This window comes from Jaculus jaculus, chromosome 3 (assembly GCF_020740685.1).
Source record: "Jaculus jaculus isolate mJacJac1 chromosome 3, mJacJac1.mat.Y.cur, whole genome shotgun sequence".
Taxonomy (NCBI): domain Eukaryota; kingdom Metazoa; phylum Chordata; class Mammalia; order Rodentia; family Dipodidae; genus Jaculus; species Jaculus jaculus.
In genome coordinates this window covers 33,277,269-33,303,259 of record NC_059104.1, presented here as the reverse complement: position 1 = coordinate 33,303,259, position 25,991 = coordinate 33,277,269, and the positions used below count along the sequence as shown (strand labels likewise).

At 40.9% G+C, this 25,991-nt stretch overlaps 1 protein-coding gene across 3 annotated transcripts; it reads right to left on the bottom strand.

The window, feature by feature from the left end:
• Positions 1-4,192: 4,192 nt before the first annotated feature.
• On the bottom strand, positions 4,193-25,991 carry Fbxl3 (F-box and leucine rich repeat protein 3). 3 transcript variants are annotated; one of them, XM_045145493.1, is made up of 5 exons: positions 25,821-25,991; positions 20,547-20,892; positions 17,227-17,349; positions 14,677-14,848; positions 4,193-6,706 (listed from the first exon to the last, which is right to left on the bottom strand). In XM_045145493.1, exons 2-5 carry the CDS (start codon positions 20,889-20,891, stop codon positions 6,063-6,065), a joined length of 1,284 nt encoding a protein of 427 aa, XP_045001428.1. In that variant the 5' UTR covers position 20,892; positions 25,821-25,991; the 3' UTR covers positions 4,193-6,062. The 3 variants fall into 3 exon arrangements, with proteins under 3 accessions (XP_045001428.1, XP_004651088.1, XP_045001429.1); XM_004651031.3 differs by lacking the exon at positions 25,821-25,991 and adding an exon at positions 25,645-25,753; XM_045145494.1 differs by lacking the exon at positions 25,821-25,991 and adding an exon at positions 25,292-25,411.

Here is a 25,991-nt window from a genome sequence, read left to right as displayed (position 1 = left end):
TGTGCTGTTTTTCAGTGCTACTCAAGTCATGGTCTCCAGTCTGTCTACCATTTTATTTCTGTTCTAATTAAAAGAAAAAGCTGGGGCTTGGACTTCGTGTGTTTGCTATTATTTCATTTGTCTAGGACTTCATTTTTTTTGTTTTGACCAAAAGGTCAACCCCAGTGAGAGGCTAGAGAGCTTGCTCAGGGTGCCTGTACTTTCTGTGCATGTATGAAGGCCGGAAGGGGACTGAAAATGCCCGAGTTCAAATCTGCAGATCCCATATAAACAGCTGAATGTGGTCACCGATCCCGTAAGCCCCAGTCCCGCAGAAGAGCAGCGACCCAAGAACCTATGGAGTCCCACATGCCCTGCAAACAGTAAAAAGAGAGACTCTAGCTCAAAAGGAAGACCAGGCAGAAGAGTCATTGAGACACCCGGTTCCACTCTGGTCACTGCAGGTGAGCACATGAGGTGCCATAAGGGCACACGTGCAGTATGCCACATCACACACACACACACACACACACACACACACACACACACACACACGTGCGAACAAACCCCAGTGAGCACAGATAGCTAGAGAAGCACGCTCTACAGTTTCATACACAAGGGGAACGTCTCCCTCTACCTTCCCCTTCAGCCTGACTACTCATATTTTGCAGAGCATTAACATCTTCAGATCCAGTCACAACAAAACTGGGTCTTATTACTACCCTGTAGTGGCTACATACAGGTAACACCAGCTTCTACCCCATTGAGTTACACAAGTGGAGGACTTTTTGCCAAGTTTATATCAAGTGCAGGTCCTAGAACTTGGTTTGTAGCAAAAAACGAGAGGACACTTCACTTGGAACTCAACAAGATCCTAACAATTATGTTCAGCATTGTAGATATTTCACTGTTCTTGAGAACATTAGTAAGTGAAATTCAGTGAAAGTACTATACAGATTCAGCTGGCTATTGCAGAGGGCCTAGAACTCACATTATGTTGTTTCCCAAGAACACTTCAAACAAAAAAAACAAAAAATAAACTCCAGAGGTGTACTTGTGATGCGGGAGTGGAGTCCTGGGAGGAACTGAATGTCCATAAAATTGGAGACCCCCAGGCCAGTAAACCCAACTTTGGTCCTTGTCCAAGTTATAAAAGATTGGAAAACGCAGGCCCAGAGAAGGGAAGTTAAGAACTGTAAGATTTACTTTAGGAGGGAAAGCAAAGCAGAAACATACATGCCAAAAGAAATTCTCCCTCTTTGCCAGCCTGGCTGGGAAATAGAGATGGCTGGGGGGAAGTCCCTCATGTCTCCTGGGAAGAAGCCCCTGGGGAAGGGGCTCACCCACCTGGGAAAGACAAGCAGGGAAGCACCTTGACAAAAAAGCCTGGCTGGAGCTGGGCATGGTGGCGCACGCCTTTAATCCCAGTACTCAGAAGGCAGAGGTAGGAGGACTGCCATGAGTTCAAGGCCACCCTGAAACTACATAGTTAATTCCAGGTCAGCCTGAGCCAGAGTGAGGCCCTACCTCGAAGAAAAAAAAAAAAAAAAAAAAAAAAGCCTGGCTGGGAAGGCGGAAGGAAGACCATGGAGATGATCCCCTCACAAGGGGAAAGAGCCAAGAAGGGTACAGGAGTTTACAAGAGTGTCAGAGGAGCAAGAACAAGGTCATGCATGTAGCTCAGGCCATTTTCAAACATCCAATTATGAGTGCCTCATCAGACTCAGGTGTATGAGGGAGGGATCTGATTGGCTGGTGGGTTCAAGAGATTCACTCAGGAAGGGCCAGCCCAATCTGCCAATTAAAAGTTGCCCTATGAGTCACCCGCCTCCCTTAAATATGATTTCTTATATTGCTGTTTAAGTTATAGATGTATAAAGTCTTTTCTGAGAGAAACTATTGGAGTATTAGGGCTTGAGAATGAATACGTGCTACCACTCACCTGGCACAGTCAGGTAACTATACAGTGTCATGTAAATATTGTCCCAGAAAGAAAACAGGCAAAAGATGAAAATAACTGTTATCACTACTCGACACCTCAATTAATACTGGCTTCTTTTAAAACCAGAAGAAAAAATAAGAGATATCACAAACCAACAAATTTTTATACAGTTTCATAGTGTGCTCTGGTGGCATTTATTAAATTATCTGGAGTTGCAGTTCCTTTAAGTGGGGGGAGAGAGAGACTGTGTATATATTTTTTTATGGTATTAAGACTTGAACCTAGGTTGTCTGGCACACCAGGCAAACAGTGCCACAGAGAGCTCTACTCAGTGTCCTCTGACGTCAAGACGGGTCTTAAGTTGCCCATGTTGGCCTTTCACTTACTTTGTAGCCCATGCTACTGGAATTTAATAATCCTTCTGCCTTCATCTTAGTAGCTGAGATTGTAGGCCCGCACCACCACACCCAGCTGACATCTTTTAAATTCTGTCAAATTTTAAAATTCTCACTTAAAGAGAAATGTTAAACTATTCCCCGTTCCAAACAGCAGTGGCTCACAGCTTGTCTCCAGCACTTCCTCACATTCACCTGCAATGCCCGAGTGGCTTCTTGCTTTTATTTATCTTCCCAAGAGACTTTCACAACTTTCTCAGGATCATGACCTACCCTGACCCAAAGGACACCCTCTGATGGCTCTGGCCAGAAGTAAGTTTTCCAGCGGTTCCTGGAGAACTCCAGTAGGAAGTGAACTTGGAGAAGTCCAAGGCAGCTCCAGTGGAGTGGGAATGGAGAAGCCCAGCAGATCAGTCCCCCAGGGAGACATGGCAGCATTGGTGATCCTAGAGCCCACACATGATCAAGAAGCACAAAGGTTTGGAGGGAAAAAAAGAGCGAGACGCCTTCAAGCTTAGGCTGCAGGGAATCCAGCCAGAATTCACGTCATGCCAGCCAGCCTATAGAAACCTTACACAATGGGCAATTTAACCAGCGTCACTGCTCAAAGATGTCAAAAGTCATTGTAATTTAGCACCTCTTGCCAAGATCTGAGGCTGCTGAGGCCGATAAGCCCTGAACCTGTACGGGAATAAGCACATGATTCTCTCTCCTGTTGTATTCCTAATGCCACCTTATTCAACTCTCACATATCCTGACGAATACTAAGAAAACAAGGGTCTGTGAATTCAAAAAGGAAAACTTTGGCTTGGCCTATGGATTAAGAAGTTGTTATTTTTGATTCTTCACCAAAGATCCTCGGAGCTTTGCTTATATAGAGAAAGGAATAAAATCCGACTTTAAATTGAAGTAACCATTTATTAGAAAATGTCTCTCTTAATGCAAATAAAATATTTTTAAAGGGGGGAAAGGTTGCTCAGTGGTTAAGGCTTGCATGCAAAGCCTAATGACCTGGGCTCAATTCCCCAGTACCCCATCAAGGCCGGTGCACAAAGTGGCACATGCATCAAGAGTTGGCGAGAGGCCCTGCCATGCCTCATTCTCTTTCTCTTCATTCAAGTAAATACTTAAATGTGCCTTGATTTCAACAGTGTTTCCCAGATTGTAAAATGCTACTCCCAGAGGAATCCCCAGCTCCTCTGAAGAAATGGTTTTCCCAAGGTATTCTCTGGATGGAGGCGACCTCTCTCGTGACACTGCATGATTAAACATGGGTGGTGGTGGTGGGGGGAACAACATCATGTGGCTAGCCCTGAGCAGGCTTTGAAACAAAAGTAACAAGGTAGAAGGTCAAGTGATGTTTCCATGTGACCATTCTCCACATCCTAACCCTCTCGGGGTTTGTTTGGGTTGGTCTTGAAATTTTGGACATCAACAATTTCTCTCAATTTTAGCAGAATTTGGCCTGGTGTCCTGTAATTTTTTTTAGTATGATTTATCCAAATCCTTTTCCCTGTATGTATTTTAAAGGAAGACACTATTTGTAAATAAGCCAAAAATGGGACCTTTTAAGACTGAGCATTTTTATATGTGCTCATTCTGAAGAAAGAATGTATTCCTTATTTTTCACAATTTTCTGGTCTTTCCCCCCCCCAATTTTTTTTAAAAATTTGTATTTTATGGTAAATTCCATAGTCATCAGAGCATAAGAACAGATTCCATGTTCCTATATCTTTATACCTTGAAAACAGCTAGTCTGACAGTGCTTAAACTACATATCCATCAAATTTGGATTTGAAATGAAACCCACACAATTTTAAGTTTAAAGTCAAGAAAGTTGGTTTAAGTTTTTACAAGTTATAAAAATACAACAGCATTAGTAACTATCTTTATTCTCAAGTTGATAAAAGCATTTAACATATACTTTACAGTATAAACAAATTAAGTGCTACGCATCTTGTTATAAAGTGACTTTAAGGTATTCAAGCATTATATAATTCATTTTGTACAAAAGTAAATTTTTAAATAAAGCTTTGGTTAGCAGAACTGATTACTGTCAAATCCATTTCCAACGTTGCTCACAAATGAAGGAAAATCCTCAACAACGAATACAAGTATTTTTTGTGAATCAAAGCTCTTACTACTTAGCAAGAAGGAAAATATTCTAACTGCTTTTAATCTGAATTCAGGTCAGCCTTTTTTCTCATTTTATGTGGCTAAAGGGTAGAATACTATCTTCTGAAAGCATACTTTGCACAGAAAGCCATGTTTTATTTTATTCTTAGGAAGGCCATTTATTTAAAGGCTGTTAACTTCCCTAACTACCAAGATACTTTTGAATAGCCACCTCACTACTCAAAAGAGCCAACTTAAAGTGTTTATATATTCCATGGGGGTAAATTACTTCTAATTTCCCTTAGGATAATAAGATCTATCAGGACTAGTACCCAGAATCTACAGTTCTTGTATCTTTTTAAAAAACCCTAAATATAGCCAAAAACTTAATAGTGTTTATAGACTACAATTCATGGACTTACCTTAATTTATTATTCATATGAAAGTAATATAAAATTCTACCTAACTTAAATAATATAAAATATCAATTTTAGTCAAATTAATCACAAAACTGCAGGTATTTTTCTATGAAAATGTTCCAGTTCGTTGAGCAAGACTTACTCAAAAATATGACTATGAACTTTATATATAAATATCCTCTTAAATTTAGTGTTTCTGTTGAACTGTACACAGTGGTACTTCAAATTCTACTTATGGGACTGTAATTCTAAAATGAAAAAATGAGGCATCACTAAAATTCACTGGAGACTAATATTCTTTCATGGAAGCAATTCATTATTTATAAAGTTCTGCTCTTAATTATTCAATTAGGCTTTAAGAAGGTAAGATTTTCATTTCAATTATTAGTTAAAAAGTAAACAAAGATCAACAAAACCGGGGAAAATTGTTACAGCATTCCTTATTTTACATACAATGTCTCAAGTGCCACATACATAGATGGATCACAGAGAAGAACTTACATGGATTAGCATATTATAAAGGAAACCTAAGTTTATACAAAGCTAAATATTGCCTCCCTTCTATTCCGTTTGTAGTCTTTGAATTTGATCTTGGCTCCATGTATTATATTATCCTCCTATAAGAACCACTGTGTGACATCAGTATTTAAATGCTCCAATTAGTTATATATGTCTTTATTTTTTTAAACAGCTTCATAACATTTGAAAATATTCAACCTATCTTTGTCATTAGATACAATATATCATACATTTTTCTCACAAATGCTCACTTTCCTGAGCTATATTAAACACCTTATAACAGGTGTATTTATAACTGAAGACCCTAAAATGTCAAGTTTACATTTTTAAAAAAATGCATAGAGAACAAAACATTTCAGAAAACCTATCAGTACTTATTTTGGATATTAGAATATATAGGTTGTTTCTTTCTGACTGTTTAGAATTGGTCATTATTTTCAAATATGTAACCACCTTTTTTCTTTAAATTTTCAGATTTGATTGCTATGAGGTTTAAAAAGAAATGAAATGGAATTTTTCAAATAAAAATTGAATCATAGGTCTTCCAATAAGCGTTCCTCTAAACTCACTGAAGATACCAAATTTTGTGTGCCACAGAAACAGAGTTATATCAGAACTACAGCAAATAAACATTTATTATAATACATTTGTTTGAAGTTAAGGTGCCATGTTTTCATCACTGCTAAGCAGTCCTTACCAAGTGGGCATCATGTCCGGAAACCATACTCTGCCAAGATGCTTGGACACTTCCCAGTGAATCTGCTCCAGACTATACTTTTGGTCAGGAATTAGTACCTCTTCCATAATGGATAACTGAGATAGTCGGCCACCACACATCTTCACAAATTCAACAAAGGCACTGCATGAGACTTCACATTCCCCAAGTCCAATAGCTGACAAATTTTTGCAACGCTCTGCAATGCGAATTAACTCTTCATCAAGGGGCCGCAATCCATTAGCACACACTACCAGCTCAACCAGTCTAGGGCAAGTCATTCCCACACGGCCAAGCACATCTTTGCTTACGGATCTCCCAAAGTAAAGATGAGTAGCAGGTATTTCATAACGAAAGAATGGGTCAAATTCCTCTTCATATAAAAAAAAGTACATTACTAAGTTCACTTTAGGTGAATGTTTGATGAAAGCATCCCAGCTGCTTTTCTGAATAGTATGGAAGTGTGTCTGTCCAGGGTTCTCACTGACGACGTCAATGCGCAAATGTTCTAATCGAACGTGTTTTTCAGAAGACAGAGCCAGGAGCAACTCATCACTTAGTAGGTGGTAATTCAGGGCCAGCTCTCGTAAGCCATGACACTGATCAGCCACACAAAGGATACCTTAGGAGAAAAACAAACCAAAAACCCAATTATTTAAAAGTTTTTGTAAAAAATTAGCTGTTTAAAAAATTGAATCAGAGCTGGGTGTGGCTGTGCCCCCCTTTAATCCCAGCACTTGGAAGGCTGAAGTAGAAGGATTGCTGTAAGTTCAAGGCCACCCTGGGCTAACGTGAGACCCTACCTTGAAAAAAAATAATAATCAAGTGTCTATCCCACAAAATATTACTACATTCTCCTATTCACCAATCTACAGTTTAAATTTCAGTTGTGACACTGTATTAGTAGAAGACAAGCCACACATAATCACTCATTTTGCTTATGATATGAAATGACTTCTGTATCCTAATGAAGCTTATTTATCAAGTCACAAAAAACTGTAATTATCATTTTAAGAATATGACATAAGGGGCTGGAGAGATGGCTCAGAGGTTAAGGCACTGGCATGCATACCCTAGCGACCCCCGTTCTATCTCCCAGTACCCACATAAAGCCAGATGCACCAAGTGGCACATGCATCTGGAGTTCATTTGCAGCAGCTGGAGGCCTTGGAGTACCCATTTTCTTTTTCTCTCTCCCCTGAAAAACAAAAAAGTAGCTGGGCATCGTGGCACATGCCTTTAATCCCAGCACTTGGGAGGCAGAGGTAGGAGGAGCACATTGAGTTCAAGGCTACCCTGAGACTACCAAGTGAATTACAGGTCAGCCTGGGCTAGAGTAAGACCTTTACCTTGAAAAACCAAGAAATAAAAAGGTAAAAATATGGGCAGGAGAGGTGGCTCAGTGGTTAAGGTGCTTGTCTGCAAAACCTAACCAAGTTTGATTCCCCAGTATACACTCAAGGCTAAATGTACAAGGTGTCACATGTGTCTGGAGTTTTCACTGGCTAAAAGCCCTCTTGTGTCCATTCTCTATCTGCCTTTCTATCTCCAATAAGTAAATATTTGAAAAAATAAATATATGATTTAAGACTTGATCTAGTAATGTATATACAGTGTCATTTTTAGGTGCCTGAGTGTAGCGTTTGTGGTAGAAGCACTTGTGTGCACGAGCGTCCCCATGAGCATGGAGGCCACAGAAGAATGTCAGGTGTCCCCTTCCTCACTTATATATATGTGTTTCCTTAAAAAGATTCTTTCACTGATTCCAGTCTTATTTTCAAGAGCCATTCTTTGGGTTATAGGCGTGGCCATGACCAGCTATTTATGCAGGTACTGGGGTACCAAGCTTAGGTGGTCTCAGGTTCTCATGCTCATGCAGGAAGTGTTTTTACTGGTGGCTGAGTCATCTCTCCAGCCTCTAGTGTCATTTTTCATTTGTTGTTTTGTTACAGGCCTGGAACTCCACTATGTAGCCTAGAGGAAGGTGGCCTTGAATTCATAATTCTCTTGCCTCAACTTCCCCAGTGCCAGTTGCCCTATTTTGTTTTAACTAGTGCTAACACTGAACCTACAGCTTAAAACAAATTACATGCTCAACTTCGACAAAGATCAGACATTATTTCAAAGTCTAATCCTAACATAAAGGAATAAGATATATGAAACTAAATACAATTATTTACAAAGAATTCCATCAAATAATTAGAATTTAACTAATAGTACTTAATAAGCTTACCCCCTTTTTCCAAACCAAGTAAGTATTTACTGAGGAAACAACTCAATAGCTTTTCCTTAGCAAAGTTTACAGACTGGAGCACAATATGAAGCAATTATAGTTTGGGTCATTAGTAGACCACACAGGGTGTTTTGCTTAATCTCCCACTGGGAAGTTGCCAGGTGTGGGACATGCTGTTGTAATGTTGAGTCTTATAAAATAACAAATTGGTAATTACTCTGATACTTCTTGAGAGCAGCTCCCCAAGTACACAGCAATAGTGTGGCTCAGCAGCTAAAGTCAGCAAAACTCATGGATGCACTCATCTCTAACCATCATGACCAACCATAATCCTTGCGAAACAGTAAGACACAGCTCAACTTCCCTGCATCTTCTCAAACATGACAGTTCAATAGCCCTGAATATCTATCAACCATGCTGTTCATGAAATATATCAACGGCCTCTAAGACCAAGTACAACACTATCTCATTGTCTAGACTGTTTGTATGAGGAATAATTTCATCTTTGTTAACTGTACCCAATCCATACTCTTCAAGTCAATACTGACTTCGTGCCACTCAAAAACTGCAGACCTGCCACACAGCAATCTTAGTTCTCTGAAATAGACTGTGGTGCTGGGCCCGCTGACTACAGCAATTCACAACATGCATACCCACAGTAGCACTAGCTTTGCCTTTTCATGGTAAGCATTTTGCAGTTTTATACATTTGCCTGAATCTTTAATTATACTAGGAACTGTGTCTCAAATGGGTAAATTTCTTTTCTGCTCTTTGGCCACATACTCCTTTAAGGCGCAAGCTAAAATCCATCATGGTGGAGTGTTTGGTGATGTTCACTCAGCAATCACATTAATGTATATTCAATACTGCTTGAGGTGCGAGTTGTACTCTGTGCTATGTGCACACTTTTTTTTTTTTTTTTTTTTTTTGGTTTTTTGAGGTAGGATCTCACACTAGTTCAGATGGACCTGGAATTCACTATGGAGTCTCAGGCTGGCCTTGAGCTCTTGGCGATCCTCCTACCTCTGCCTCCCAAGTGCTGGGATTAAAGGTATGCGCCACCACACCCAATTCCTATGTGCATATTTTAACAGCTTCACCCAATCATTTTCTGGAACTCCATTCTTGTTCTTTAAAATTCACATCTGCAGTCTCAGACTTTCTTCACAGGATGAGACATCATCCACATGCGCAGGTACCACTGTATGAAAAAACTCAGCTGCAGCTGCAACCTGAGGAGCGGGGCAGTGGTCCTTCCCCATGTCACAGACTATGTTCTCTCGGTTCAGGAAACGGCTTATTCACTTGCAGATCCTCTAACACATTATCTGGGGGAAGATTCTATTACTGAATGTTCTCTAAAATGATCCTCAACAAACCAGTCCATATGTCCTAAAGATCAAGAAGGATTTGAGAATTCGAGAAGACATATGCTCAATGTAGTTAATTTCCCTTTCAGGAAGATAAGCTGCTACAAGTACACCCAGTAGTGCTAAGGTGTTTGAGAATTCAGTTCCTGTTAACTGGTGCCAGCTAGTTGACCCTACTTCACAGTAGAAATAAACCCTAGTTTTCTGGATTTGTGAGTATTTGTGAATGGGATGGATATCTTTGACTCATTTATCTAGCTTTGTATGTTTTCTTAGAAATTTGGCAAGCTATGTGCACGCAACGTGCTTGATGACAGCGCATATCCACTTTGCTGTCCACATGTCATAGCTCAAAAAGCTACTTAACAACTGGCCACCAAGGTTGAGGGTGATCACAGGCACGAGGCTTCATCCTCTGTAACTGTCTGCCTGACAGGTGCACCAGTAGAATAAAGGAGGCTAAGTGCCTTAGGTTCATGCACTCCACTCTGCTAAGGCAGTCTAGGCTGCATCACCAGAGTAGTGATGACCCCACAGGAATGAGGAGGGAGCCTGGGCACTTCTCTGGTCTGCTGCTATTCTTCACACACCCCCACTTTCTCAATATACAGGCTACCAAAAAAGGGGCTTCTTTTCTCTGCACTATCAAAATGTTTACTATAAAGAAAACACACACAGAAAATTGTAAAGATGAAATTTGGCTTGGGTGGATGGCTCACAGGAAGCCAATGCAGAAGATCTACCATGAGCTTGAGGCCAGCCTGGGCAACAGTGAGACCTCCTATCTCAAAACCAGTGACAGTAGTTTGTACCCACCAAAATGGACATAAATTCAAACAATGAATGAATAGCAGATGTTAGGATGCAAAAAGGAATTACAATGGTGCAGTGGCTTTGGAAAACCTGATAATTCCACAAATGGGTAGACACTGCATCATCCTGCACTCATTACTAGGTACAAAGAGAAATTAAGTACTATGTCCACACAAAAGCTGGTATATGAACATTCATGCAAGCATTACTACTATAATCAAAAGGTATAAACAACCCAAATATCCACCAACTGATCAACAGATAAATGTGCTGTATCCACACAGGAGTACCACTCGGCAGTAAAAAGATATCCCACTGCATGAGTGCAAGACACGCTTACCAAATCCTAAAAACCTGCTACATGAGCACCCCCCCACGGATTATATGATTTTATTTATGTCACTATTTAGCACATGCAAGCGACAGAGAAATAGTGGCTGCCTTGGACTGGTTGGGATGGAGGTTGTAGGGGTGCTGCAGTCAGCTCACATTCCCGGGATGAACTTCCAAACCAGGCAAAAGTTGTGGAAAGAAGGGAGTTTACTGAAGCTTACAGATCCAGGGGAAGTTCCATAATGGCAGAAGCAGCCCACGTAGACAGAAAACCCACCAGCAGCACCATAAGCAAGCACACTCCAGGAACCCAGGCACAGCTCCAGCTGCTCTAACTTCAGACTGGAAGTCCAAACTGGGCCCCACACCTTAAGGGTTGGACCCTAGGATCCACCCAAGTTACAAGCTTGAATAAAACTCCTCAATCTACTGGGGGACATCCATTTAAACTACTGCAGGGGGTGATAGCTAAGTAGTATGTGGTTTCTTTTGGAGATAATGAAAATGTTCTGAAATTCATAATGGTGTTATGTATTTCTCTGTCAACACACTAAAAGACAATAAATTGTACCCTTTATAGGAAAAAATTTTGCATTATATGGTATTTTCAATAAAATTACTGTGGCTGGAATATCATTGGTAATGTGAATAAATTCATAAAAGCCATTGTGCAAAAAGCATAGTAAAAGCATAAAGAGATTCTCACCCTTTACTTCCATTTAAAAATTGTACAGAAAGCAGAGCATGGTGGCACATGCCTTTAATCCCAACACTGGGGAGGCATAGGTAGTAGTATCGCTGAGAGTTCAAGACCACCCCAAGACTACAATTCCACATCAGCCTGAGCTCGAGTGAGACCCTACCTCAAAAAAAAAAAAAAAATTGTGCCAAATAGTTATTTTAAGATCAAAGCACAAGTAGAAACAAGTGTGCAATCAAAAGAGCTACAAAATGCAAATTAATTTATCAACATGGTAAAACACTAAGTAAACCTTCACAGTTCCATTCATAATTAAGTGTCTTATATGTCAAGCACCAGAACTGGGACAGCAAAGCTACAACAGGAATGTGTCATCCTTCTACCAGGATGCAGCCACTATCAAACAGGAAGTGCTCTGGGGGATCCCAAGAAGGGATCAGAGTCCTCCAAGTAAAAGAATGAAACCTAAACAATGAGGATGAAGGGAGGGCAAAGGGAGAGAAGAGGAAAAAGAACACAGTTGTTTCCTGTGTGCTCACCCAGACCAGGAAGAGAACACAAACATGATAAGAACAAGGAACTCACAACACAGTAAGTAAATAGGAGAGTATCAAAGTGTGACACCAAGTAGGACCAAACAACACAGACCTCACAAGCTGGTTAAGTCCAGATTATATCTAAAACACAACAGAGTTCTGAAGCAGAGGGAAACACTCACTTCCACTGCAAAAACAGTCCTGGGGTGCAACACAGAACCACTCGGAGGAGTGATCTGTGAACGAGGAAAGCAGACAGTGGGGTCAGTCAGTGGAGGGAGAAATACAGAGATTCAAAGCTTATTTTGGTGGCCAAACCTCAGTGACCTAAGAGATGTAGGAAAAGCATGGCTTAGAGGAATCAAGGAGTATTGTGAGGTCCCTGGCAAGCGTAAGTTTGGTGCCATTTACTGAGAGTAAAGGGGAGAAGAGAAGTTCTTTATCCTGAAGTACTAGTGAGACACTCTAGAGCACTAGTCCACCAGCAGTTTAGCACGTAGAGGATATTGATGCACAGAGCAAGCATAAGATAGTGACAATGACTCAAGTTGACTGTGCAACAAAAGTGACCTGTCCTGACAGAACTAAGTGAAACACCAAAGTAAAGAAAAAAAAGTTTCAAAGGAAACAGCCTAAACAGGAGAGCAATCACAGAAGCAATGTCCACAAGTGTCAACTGGTACCTAGGTTCCATTACAGACAATTACAACAGAAATGGAAAAGCTTAAGCTGGAGAGATGGCTTAACAGTTAAGGTGCTTACCTGCAAAGCCAGAGGACCCAGGTTTGATTCCCCAGTACCCACGTAAAGCCAGATACAAGATGGCGCACGTGTCTTAGAGTTCATGTGCAGTGGCTAGTGGCCCTGGCATTCATTCTCTCTGTCTCCCCCACCCCTCAAATAAATAAATAAAAATTTTTAAAAAACCTTAAAAAAATGGAAAAGCTTGATAAAAATGTTCAGTGAAATGCAGAATAGAAGACAGCCCAGGATATATACAAATATATTAAGACTTTAAAATCATGTCTAGTTATATTTTTCAATTAACAAGTATTTCAAATGGTCTTTTCCTTAATGAACTAGTTCAAAAGCCGTTAGACAGCACAATGCCAACTTATACTGTACGATTAGTACTGATATAAATATTTGATAAAATAAATGGACATAGGATATACCAGGATTAAGAGTAACAAGCGTACAGTTTCTCCAAGAAACCTTAGACCCAAAGGTTCTTATTCTCATACTGGGGTAGAAGCTGTTACATTCAGAGCACTACAGAAACACACGGGGGATGGTCAAAACAGGTAACATGGGAGCTACGTTTTAAAAGGTAGATACACTGGCTACATGAGTAAGGTAATAATTAAAAAATATATATATTGTACAACATACGGCAGTATACGAACCACAAAGAATTATAGCTCAATGGGCTCCCATAAAAGCTGCACATGAATGTAGTGAACAACAAAGAAGAGACAGGTGAAGGTCAAGATACAGAGGAGCTTGTAAGCTGTGAAGCAGTGTGGCCCTTACTCCCGTAGCAAGTCTATGCAGTGGACAGTACAATGTGATCAGGGTCACGGAGGAAATAACTACTCCTAACTCTTGTTTTATAACACTTACAATGATAAACCAGAGGTACAGAGACAAGAAAATTCCATGGCAGACCTAGCCTTTCCTGTTGCTATGACCTCCCTGTGGCTGACTTAAGAGAACAAGTGATTGCCATTCAAGGAGTCATTTCTTTGATGGAATGCTACATCCTAATTATGGCAAAAGAGTAAAGTAAAAAAAAAAAAAAAAACAAGTTTGCTAACACAGCTGAAGACTGGCATGATGTCAAGATTGGGAGGTGTCAGGAACAAAACAGCAAATCATGCCCGACGTCATGTGTAGACTTTTCAGTACAAATCATTTGTAACTTAAATAATCTCAAACTTGGTAATGTAATAATACTTACTAGGAGTAGTTGGATAGACCCTTTACAATGCTATTTCCCAAATTCAGTTTATGAAAAAGTATTATCATGCAAAATGTAAAGCAATCATAGTTAATACAACTCTTCTGCCTCTACAAAGTGACAAGAGAAGCAACTGTGTGGCTGTTCTGACCCCAAACCAGAAGAACTTGTTTGTTCAACCAGTTTCAAAAATTCTCTTACCTCAAGAAGCCCCCAAGCACACATTTTGTCCCATGTGATCTGAATGTGAAACGTTCCCCACAGTGGTGTATGTTTGAACATTTGGTTCCCAGCTAGTGACAGTGTGTTAGTTGTGAAATCTTCCGGAGGTAGAGCCTTGATGGAGTTAGAAGGTTGCTGGGGGTGGTCCTTCATGTTTCGTAAGTGGTCCACTCCATCTCTCTCTACTTCTGGACTGTGGATACAATGTGACTGACCAGCTGCTTCCCACTCCTGACACCATGCCTTCTCTGCCCTAAGGAAGTATATTACCTTCAACTCCAAGCTGAAATGAACCAACCCTTCCTTCCTTAAGTTGTTTCTGTCAGGTATTTTGTCCAGCAATAGAAATACAACTAAACAATTCTTTCTTTTTCTAGTATATGGAAAACATCACTGTCAAATAAAATGAGGAAAGCACAACATACCTGCTGGAGAGACATGAGGGCAGCTGCTCATTTTTAACAGCTTGAGCGTGTCGCTGTTGTTGGCCACTAGCACTTTGAGGGATGGATCATCTACTGGGGTGTCATCTATCTTAAGCGAGGACAGGGATTTGGAGTTTACAAACACAACTGTCAGGGCAGAGATAAAGTGAGACTGAAAGGCAAAAAAGATTAAAATGTTTCAACTTTTAAGAAAGACAATGTAAAGGTTTCCATACAATAACAGGTATGCTTCATCTGAATCTGACATGAATCTTAAACCTGCTGAAGAGGTAGGTAGCATGTCGACACTCGTTCATGAAGTATAGTAAAATAGGGAAACTGAGTTCCACCTGAGAAGAGCCTGTGAACCCATGGAAGAAAACTTAATTTCAAGCTGCAGAATGTCTCTAAATCCCAGTAACCGCTGCTAGGAAAAGAGGAATCCAGAACCCAAGCTATGAATAGCCCCACCAGTAATAACCAGCTAAGACAGCACAACCACTAAAAATTAGTCAATAGGGGCTGGGAAGATGGCTCAGAGTTTGTTAAAGGTGCTTGCCTGCAAAGCCTGTGGGGACAAGTTCAATTCCCCCTCCCCCAAAATGGTACAAGTATCTGGCATTGTTTGCAGTGGCAAGAGGCCCTGGTGTACTCACACAAACATACATATATGAATAATGCTTTTAATCAGCCAATCACATCAAAACTATGATTCACTTTTGGAACATGGAAGCTTGTAAAAACTAATTTTTAAACAACTAAAATCATAAAATCCATAATTTTTAGTGTGTGCACATGCACAATATGTGTATTTATGTAGATGTGTGTGCCCAAACACTGAAGCTAGGGAAGGACATTGGGTCTATAGCAATCCTCCTGTCTCTGCCCCCTCTCAGTGCTGGGGTTACAGGTGTGTTCAGCTATGCCTGGCTTTTTATGTGGGTACCAGAAATCCAAACTCATGCTTACACAGCAACCACTCTTTCCCACTGAGCCCCTCAAAATTTCCAAACTTAAAATTCCCTCAAAAATGTTACCTAAAATATTTTCAAGACGCTTTATTATTCATGCCTACATTAAAGACAACCCTTCAATTACTCATACACATCCAAGTGTGTATTGAACAGAATCTAACCAAAGAATTTGAGAAGGAAAGGTCAATATATGCTCCAAAACTTCTACCTACATATTCAACCTCATCATTCATGTGCCTATGTAAATTCTCCACAGCAGGGAGAGTTGAAGCCAGACCATCAGATAAGAAAGTAGAAGATAACTTCCTTCTTGGTCAGTTTCCTTAATTTACTTTTTTCTTACTGTGACTAAGTAACTGCTTAACTACTGAAATAGCTTAAGTGTTGACAACATAATATTTTCACTTCAAACTCAACCACACCTTATCCAATCACATTCCTCATCAGTAATGCCCAAGACTGCCTTATTTTTATCTACACTATAAGCATCCAACTCCCATTTAATAAAGAAGAACCAGTTCTAGGTACATCAATAATTCTGCAATTAATACCGACATATCCAGTGATAAATGCCAATATACAAAAACTTAGTCTTTGAAATCCCAATGTTCATTTAGTATTGCTATGTAATTAAAACAACCACCTAAGTTGTAGTGCTCAACTTAGTAATATTCCTTCCTGAATCACCCAAGTAAACTATGAAGTGTATTTAAAAAAAATGCCCCTATTTTATCTTGTGGTGCACTAGGCTATGGATATGAGCCTCAGACACACACACACTGATAGACATTAGCCTACCGAACATTAGCTAACACACAGGAGAACTGTATCAGTTGCCTTTCTTAAAATGCACCCCTTTTGTTTTTCTATTTTATTTATTCATTCATTCATTTATTTTGGTTTTTCAAGGTAGGGCTTCACTCTAGCTCAGGCTGACCTAGAATTCACTATATAGTCTCAAGCTGTCCTTGAACTCATGGTGATCTTCCTACCGCTGACTCCCACTCCCAAGTGCTGGGATTAAAGATGGCACCACCACACCCAGCTTAATTTTCTATTTTAAAAGAATAGTTATGATGTAAAGACTATAATTATGCACAGGACTATGTCAGAACATATATACTAAATTAAATCTTTACAAAAACAAATGGCTTCTTTGAATAAGATCTGTAAACTAATCCAAGCCACACTAATTCTAACAGCTCAAAAGCTGGTCTTCACAGGACACTCACAGGCTACACTGACTCACAATCCTGGCACACTCTACTTTTGATTCTGATTTCACCAATCTGTTCAAAAAGCTCAGAAAGGAGGAGCTATGCTTCTCTTTTTCTGATATGCTTGTTTTTTATTTCATTTACTTAGTTTATTTTAGCACTTCCTAGGTAGTCTATAAATTCATTTGCTTGTCAACCTTACAAAGGAAGAACAAAGTAGTTTTTAAAAGGACTATTTCTTAGTTGGTTTTCCATTACATATACAACTTTTGTTCTATTCTTTCTGTTGACACCAGCAATGTTTAGGCTTTTACTACACATCTCAGTAGAACAGCTGATGAGACAAAACCAGTAGATACCTTTGGTAAGTCCATAAAGCTTGGCCGAGCAGTTGAAATAAGTCCAAGTGTTTTTAAGGAGCAGTTCACGAGCTGCGATAGTATGTCACAAGCTGCTTCGGCAGATTCTTTGCTGCTGTCCACCTTAGGAAAGAAAACACTTCTTACCCATGCACAAAGACCTTTCTGCACACAGCATAATTTATAAAAGCAAGAAAGTCATGAATTCACTGAGTTATAATTTAAAGGGTGGGTAGTTTTTCAATCATCCACTTGCCTCTATTTCAATCTGATTTTCAAGACAGCTTTCATTATTGAAAGCTGAAAAAGATCAAGCTGTTTTATTCCAAACCAACTGTAAAAACTAGTGAATAGAACCTAGTCATAATCTTTGAAAAATAGTTTCACTTGGTAACTCAAATAATACATGTACACATTCTAAGACACCAGAAACTACTATACATTCAGAATGCTCAAACTACAACCTTCATCAACATTTTTAATGGAAAGATGAATATAAAAATAAGGGTACCTAATTTATCAATGATAAAAATCTGAACCAAAAAGGCTACTGCTGTCATATTTTTCTGCCTAGACATTTCTGAGCGAAGGGGATAATAGGACCAAACATATCCTACTTGGGGAGGGGAGTTAGACATTAGTTTTCCCTGGGCTAAAAAAGTTAAAATACCATTAACTTTATTTCCAGATTTGTGTGCATTACTTTATTCCAAAAATGTTCTTAAAAGCTGGTGTTGCCCGGCACGGTGGCGCACGCCTTTAATCCCAGCACTAGGGAGGCAGAAGTAGGAGGATCACTGTGAGTTCAAGGCCATCCTGAGAATACACAGTGAATTCCAGGTCAGCCTGGGCTAGAGTGAAGACCCTACCTCGAAAAACCAAAAAAAAAAAAAAAAAAAAAAAAAAAAAAAAAAAAAAAAAAAAAGGTGGTGTTAAATTAATGTACTAAATCACATTAAAATTTCCTATCTATTATGAGTATTCTCTGGTTGTCTCTTCAGATTAGTGATTCTGTAATGATTCTGAAAATATGGATCCTGGACTGGCAGCATGAAAATCAACTGAGAACTTAAGACATGCAAATTCTTACTTGAATCAGGACCAGCAATGTTTATCTTTACATGCCTTCTATGTAATCATGTTACATATGAAGTTTAAGAAACAGTTATTCTAAGCTAATAACTGGTGACAAGCCTGTCGTCAATGTTGACGCAAAGAAGAATCCTACTGGGCGCGGAGGCATATGCCTTGAATCCCAGCCCTCGGGAGGCAGAGGTAGGAGCATCTTTGTGAGTTTGAGGCCACCCTGAGACTACATAGTGAATTCCAGGTCAGCCTGAGCTACAGTGAGACCCTACCTTGAGAAACAAAAACACCACCAACACAAAAAGAATCCTTGTGAAGTACCTATTTTCTAATGTGTAAATTTGAAATTCCTTCCTTAGGAAAAGAAGCCCCTAACAAAAATGTTGAATGTATAGCACAAATGCTTTTATGTGGATTATAAAAGGTTGTATTTGAAATGCATCAAGATTGTAAAAGAAATAAATGGCTCAGCCCCTGTACTGTATGGAAGTAACTTCAATATTACGCTTTTTGTAGAAACTGGCATGAGAACCCGTGAGGCAGCTTAAAGAGGGTTAAGAGCACAGGGAAAGCACTCCAGCTTCTGCCCTGGGGGAAGGGGATGAACAGATCCTAGATTTGTTTGCCCATTATGCCCCCACTTATGTGTTCAAGCAACATACAAGACATTCAGTTAAATCTGAATTTCAAACAAACAAAATTTAGGACTTTTATTATATCCCAACATTGTCTGGGATAGGTCTCCTCTAAAAAACTATCAATAAATTCTTTGAAACTCAAACTTAATTAGACATCCTATATTTAGGTCCCCCCCCCCCATTTCTTCTAGGAATAGGGTCTTCTTATGTAAACCTGACTAGCCTTGAATTCACTATGTAGCCAAGGCTGGCCTCAGTAGGCATCCTATTTTAATTTTTGGCTACAATTGATAGACCTACCCTAGTGACCTAGTGCTTTTGTGCATCCTTCTGGGAAGAAGCCCACAATCTAACTATTCCCATTATAAAGTCTCTCTCTTCCAATCTTGTATAAACGATGAGCTGTCATGTTATGATATAGATCTCTAAGTGAAGAACCACTGCTTTATCTGGGTAACTTGGCTGTTTAGCAACTAGTCATACAGGTGAACCAGGCATTCATGTTTATGCCCAACTAGTACACACAGATGAAGAGGGCATTCTCGTGTATGTACAACTAGCACACCCAGGTGAATCAGGCATCTGTGTGCTGTACTTTGTATTTTTTGTTTTTGTCTATTTGAGACAGGGTGTTGCTGTGTGGCCCAGTCTGGCCTCAAAAATGTCAATTTTTCTGCCTAAGTCCTGGAGTGAAGGTGAGTGCCACCATGTCTGGAACAGTTGCTTCCAAACAATAATTAATGATCACTTGTTTGCTTAAAAAAATTGGTATTAAAAGACTTAGCAAATATTCCTATCTCTCTACTCAATGTCAAAATCCAGCTTGACAAGTCTTTTATACACATACGCTAACCAGTGATTCTTAGGGTATTCTGGATAGCTCAAAAAGCCACCTGTCTTCACGTCTCCCACCACTGCATATGAGGACTTCCTCTATGTCTCTTGCAGCACTACAAAGAAGTAATAATTCTATTTTCCTCTAACATATGCAATTAAACCTTTTAAACCAGGTGTCCATGCCACTTTAGATCTGACGTTCTCGTGTGAAAAATTTACCAAAATAAGCCAGGTGTGGTGGCGCACGCCTTTAATCCCAGCACTCGGGAGGCAGAGGTAGGAGGATCGCCATGAGTTCAAGGCCACCCTGAGATTCAATAGTGAATTCCAGGTCAGCCTGGGCTAGAGTGAGACCCTACCTTGAAAAACAAACAAACAAACAAAAATCTACCAAAGTAAGTTAACAACCTCCCACTCAAGATAAACAACTAAGTTCGGCTCAATAATTATACCCCAACTTTTATTATTTTATTATATATTTTGCTTTCCTCAAACTTGTTTCCAATAATTTAAAGTTAACTTATGGCATCGGTTAGTGACTTATGCTTATTTAGTACCTTTGCTCTTTTAAAAAGTTACTAATAATTATAATGGAGTAATTTAGCCCCATCAAGTACTTAACAATCTTTGTGACAGCTTCTAAGGTATGTAGTAATTCAATTACTTTCCCTTAAAAGGCAAATACTGAAAGACACAAGAAGAACTGCTGGCTAGGACACTAAGGCCACTATTTTCGGACGGAAGGATTTAAAACATTACCTTGAAGCTGACATATTGTAGATGGTTTGAATGCCTTTTAATGATCTGTTTGATCAGCTCTGGGTGTGTAGCTTTCAAGTAAGATGTAGCTGGCTGATTCAGTTCAAATTCAAAACACCGCCACAAGTCAGGCATGTGAAATACCTGGTTCCAGTTGCGGCAAACTTGTGATGCATGAGCCCGGTCAAGAAGAGGCAAATATTTAAATACTTGGAGGATGATGTCCTGCAGGAGATTACCCCAGTCACAAGCAGGAGGACATTCATGCGCAGTCCTAGGTCTCTTTGATTTCTCTGCAGTACCTTCTTCAGGTGAATCATGGTCACTATCGCCTCCTCGCTTCATCCTGTTTAGAAAACATTTCTTATTAATTCATTTGACTTTACTTTTGAATACAAGTAAGATCAAAATTCATTTTTATAACATTGAGAAGTGTATTTGTGTTTGTGTATTTAAAAAGAAACATTCACAAAGACCCTGTGCTGCTATTCAGCTATATAAAAATACAATGTAAAATGCCAATGAAGACCAATTATGGTTGTAAGTTCAATAAGTTCTGTAAGTTCTATTCTGGCAAGTGTTTTTAAATACATTTATACCATGCTGTTTATGATTTAAACTAAACCAACAATTTCTCAATCAAGAGTGGAAGTCAGGCTGGAGAGATGGAGCAACAAACAGTTTAGGCGCTTGCCTGTGACACCTACGGACTCATGTTCAACTCTCCAGATCACACAAGTCAGATGCACAAAGGTGAGGCAAGCGCAAGGTCACACATGCCCACTACATGGTAGGAGCATCTGGAGTTCGATTTCCGTGGCTAAGGCCCTGGTATACCAATTCTTTCCCAGTGTCTCTAAAAAAAAGTGGTAGTCAGCAACTTAAAGTGCATCTGAAAGGAAACTGTAGAGGTACTGAAGGCTTCTTAGATGCCATCTGAGAGATTATGGAGGCAGGACAGGAGACAGAAGAAAACTGGGCATAACACCTTTAATCCCAGCACTTGGGAGGCAGAGATAGGAGGATCGCAGGAATTTAAGGCCACCCTGAGACTACATAGTGAATTCCAGGTCAGCCTGGACTACAGTAAAATCTTACCTCCAAAAACCAAAACACCACCACTAAAAAAAAGAGAAAGAGGAAGAGAGAAGATAACAGGATGGGAACATGATCAACTTAAAGTATGTTGATATATTAAATAAAATGTTTTTAAAACCATCTAATGATAACTACATTGCCCAAGCACCTCTACAGAGGAAATGAAATACACAGCCACCAGATTGGCTCTAAATACCCTGTGGCATCCGCTAGTGCTAGATGTTTCCAAACTCTGTGCCAAGTAAGCAAACAGGGCTGAGGGTGTGTAGTCCAGTGATAAAGCAATGGTCTTCCTCACTCTTGGTCTGGGTTAATATGCGGGATGGGGGTCAGGGAGTGGAGAAACAACTCCATTATGCACTGTTTTACTTGGGATGTGCTTTCTTTTGCCAACACATTATTTACTACAACTATGTTTCCCTGTGTTGCTTCTGAACAACATCTACATGTTTATTTCATGTTTTGTCTACGTATGTGTATACACGTGTGCATATGTGTGTGTGTGGAGGCTGGAGGACAGCTCTGAATGTCATTCCTCAGAAATGCCACTGCCTTTTCAGTCAGGGTCTTTTTACTGACCTAGAGTTCACTAAGCAGACTACATACATGGCTAGCCAGTGAGCCTCAGGGATTCAGAGATTTCAAGCCCGTGTCATCATACCCAGACATTTTTGTGTGGTTTCTGGGGATTGAACTCAAGCCCTCATGCTGACACGGCAAGCACTTTACCAGCTGCACTATCTCCCCTGCCCTTCTCTCTGTATTCTTCATTTGCTGCTGCTTTGAAGGCAGTCTTGGTGGCACAGCACTATGATCTCTGGAGTCAAGCTGCCTGAGTGCTGGGCTTTACCTCTCACTGGTTGTATGGCTTTGAGTGAAGTATAAGGCTGGTTATACTTCTGTTTGCTTAAAAAAAATGCGAATAGTAAGACACAAAATTTTTGAGAGGGATGAAATATTAGGGCTTTTCAGAGAACTAACTGTTGCACTTTGGTTTGGAAAGCAATCCAGTATGACAGGCATTACACGACACACACAGCAAAGAGAGAGATTACCACCCAGAACATCAGAATGTCCCAATTTTCATTTTCAAGTAAGACCAACCACACTGGAAGAAGACCCACTAGCCTATGAGCCTCTGACAGGGGCTAGCAATGGAGAGTGGGGCTACAGGGGAATTGTTTCCCCCAGTGGACCTTCTGTTTCTACAGTGAGATGAAAATTAACTCAGACTAACTGGTACTCCTATTTAGTTTAGGACCTACAATACTTTGTTTCTAGAAAGCAGCTCTGGCGAGGTATTAGTCTGAAACTAGGCTTGGACCATAGCTTTTCAAAAGGATGGCTTGTGGCTCCAACTTCTTACCAACCAAGAATTGCAAGAATTTCTGATTCTCCTGTGGGATGAACATGCATAAGCATGGTTACAATACAGTGTGTCCCTACAGACTATCCCAAGCTAGAAGCTAGCAGAGCTTGGGAGGGCAAGGCCTCGAGAGTGGGACAGGATGTCAGAGCATACTGTCCTTCATGACATGAACAATCAGCTGCCTATTCTTCACTACTCCCATTTCTAACTTTGCTAACAAAAACAGCACACTAGTGAGCAGAGGGAGAAGGAAAGAAACAGAACGACAGAGCAGACGTGACACCAAGACTGTGGCTTATGAAAGACCAAAGCTTATGTGTGTAAATATAAGAATAGATTTTTTTTTTAAAAATTATATTCAAAGGGCTGGAGGGATGGCTTAGCTGTGAAGGCACTTGCCTACAAAGCCAAAGGATCCAGGTTCATGTAAGCCAGATGTACAAGGATAGTGCCTGTGTCTGGAGTTCATTTGAAGTGGCCAGAGCCCCTGGCACCCCTATTCATATTCTCTCTCTCTCTCTTTCCCTATCTCTATCTCTAATAAATAAACAAAAAATTAAAATATATTCAGAGCAAAAGCAGAATACTCTATGGTAAATATACAAAACTTTAATAATGTCCCACTAGAGTTTGAAATAACGCTATTATTATGACCTATTTTCCTATTTCAATCTATGCTGGAGGTTCACTTTAATTTTAGCATTTACAATTTGGGTCAATGAACAAAAAAATTATTACCTAGAGCTTATAAATTTCACATTACCTAAAAATATTCAAGAATTCTAAAATATAAAAATCCAAGTAACAATGAAGCAGCCTTCATAATTTCTAGACCATAATCTTATACCAATCGACCACTTCTGGAAAATTTTTCGAAAACCAGAACTATTTAACTTAAAAGTGGAATGGTTCATTTTTCTTTAAAATGTAAAGATAAACATGGCAGCGTTAGTCACAATAATTTTAGGTAATGCTTGCTAATTCTAACACTGCATTCCTGTTGTAAATGAAGTCTATTTCAATACCATTCCTTAGTTCAGCAGGGTCTAAGTATAAAAATATCCTATTAGTTGTATTTACACATGAAGCTCTGCTAGGGAGAGTTACATATTCTATTCAGAGCTGCTACTAGTATACAAGTAAATAACATTAAGGGACTTTATACCTCTTATCTAAATTTAGCCAAAAGGAAAATACAGGCAGAACATGGAATGGCAAAGCTGGACAATAAACAGCAATGAGATTTTGTCAAAACTGGAAACCCACGTTCGAGTGGTATAACTGCTGCAGTGTTCAGGGCCCAAAGAACAGAACAGTACCATGGTGGAGAGCTTTTGGTTCTAACAGCATCAGAAGGGCCAAAAAGCAAACTAGGGAAGAAAGCCTACATCCTAGTCTGAGCAGCCCCAAGAATCAGGGAAGCCAATTTAACATTTCTGTTAACTCTTTCAGGAGTCCCTGGATTATCAACTAAAGAAACAGAAGAGAATATTTATTGTCAGGCTATCATGTACACAGGATGCATAACGATTTTAAATCACCATTTGTACTAAGTTCTGAAAGTCCTGTTTGAGCCTGTAGTAATGGCGCACGCCTTTATTCCCAGCACTGGGGAGGGAATGGTAGGAGGACGGCTGTGAGTTCGAGGCCACCTGACCCTACATAGTGAATTCCAAGTAAGAGACCCTACTTTGGGGGGGGGGGAAGCAGAAAAAAGAAGAAAGATGAGTTCTGTTTGGCAACTATTTCCTTCCCTTTCCTTTTATGCTTGGCCCTAATAGGGCAATTAGTAACGCTTTGCTCTAAAAGGTCAATTAACATGCAATCATTGGCTGAAATGCAGGAATAAAACAATAGGAAAGAGCTTAACTCTCCGACTGGTAGGAAAGCACAACGGAGAAAAACCAGTTCAAACCGGGTATGTGGACACACGTCCTTAATCCCAGCACTCGGGAGGCAGAGGTAGGAGGATCACCGAGAGTTCGAGGCGACCCTGAGACTACATAGTGAATTCCAGGTCAGCCTGGGCTACAGCGAGATCCTACCCCCCAAAAACAAAGCAAAAACAGCAGCAAAAAGCGAGAAAAACCAGTCTAGTCAACACACACACACACAGATAACTGGGAATGACTGGCATTTGTCTAAGTGGATCGGCATAAACCAACACTAGCATTCTTGGTCGTCTAAGGAAAAAACAAAACAAAAAACAAGTGCAATTCAAAGATCGGGGCCACTGCATCAGACACTGGTAGCGATTAAAAAAAAAAACTCTGCTCACCTCTTAGCTGGGGATTGCAGGCCCCTCCCTGACCCAGGGCTGCTCCCACGCACGCGCGCGCACGCACGCCCGCGCCCGCCCGCTGAGTTGACCAAGTTTCTCCCCTCGGCCACGCGGCGGGACCCCAGCCCGTGGGTTGGATCTCCCAAGCGCCCCGTCGTCCGTGGGCCGAGGCAGCTCCGCGGTGGCCGTCCCCGGCGCACGCACCACGCCTTGTTGACAAGTCGAGAAGCCGCCGCCGCGGGGCAACGCCTCCCAGTGCGCGCGCGCCCCCGGCCAGTGCGCGCCCCCGCTCCCCTGCCCTCCCCCTCCTGTCGTGGGGGGGTTTCCGAGCGGCCCCCTCCCCGCCGTACCTGCAGCCGGGGGCGGCTTCCCCCACACACCACCCCGCGCTCCGGGGCCGGCGGCGGCCGCGGCTCTCACATGAGCCCCCCCGGGGCCCCCGCTTCGCGTTCCCGCCGCCGCGGCCCCCCGCGCTCCGCCCGCATCCGACACGCTGGTCCCTCGGCGAGCGCCGACGCGGCTCCACCTTGGCGGCTTTCCGGCTGGGCCGCCCCGCTCTCTTCTCCCCCGGCAGCGGCTCTTCTCCTCGGTCCGGCGCAATCTGCGTCCTCGACGGAGCTCGGGACCTCGACGACGGACGGCCACCAGCGCCGTAGGTCTTACGCGCTGCGGCCCAGATTCCCCACTCCAAAATGGC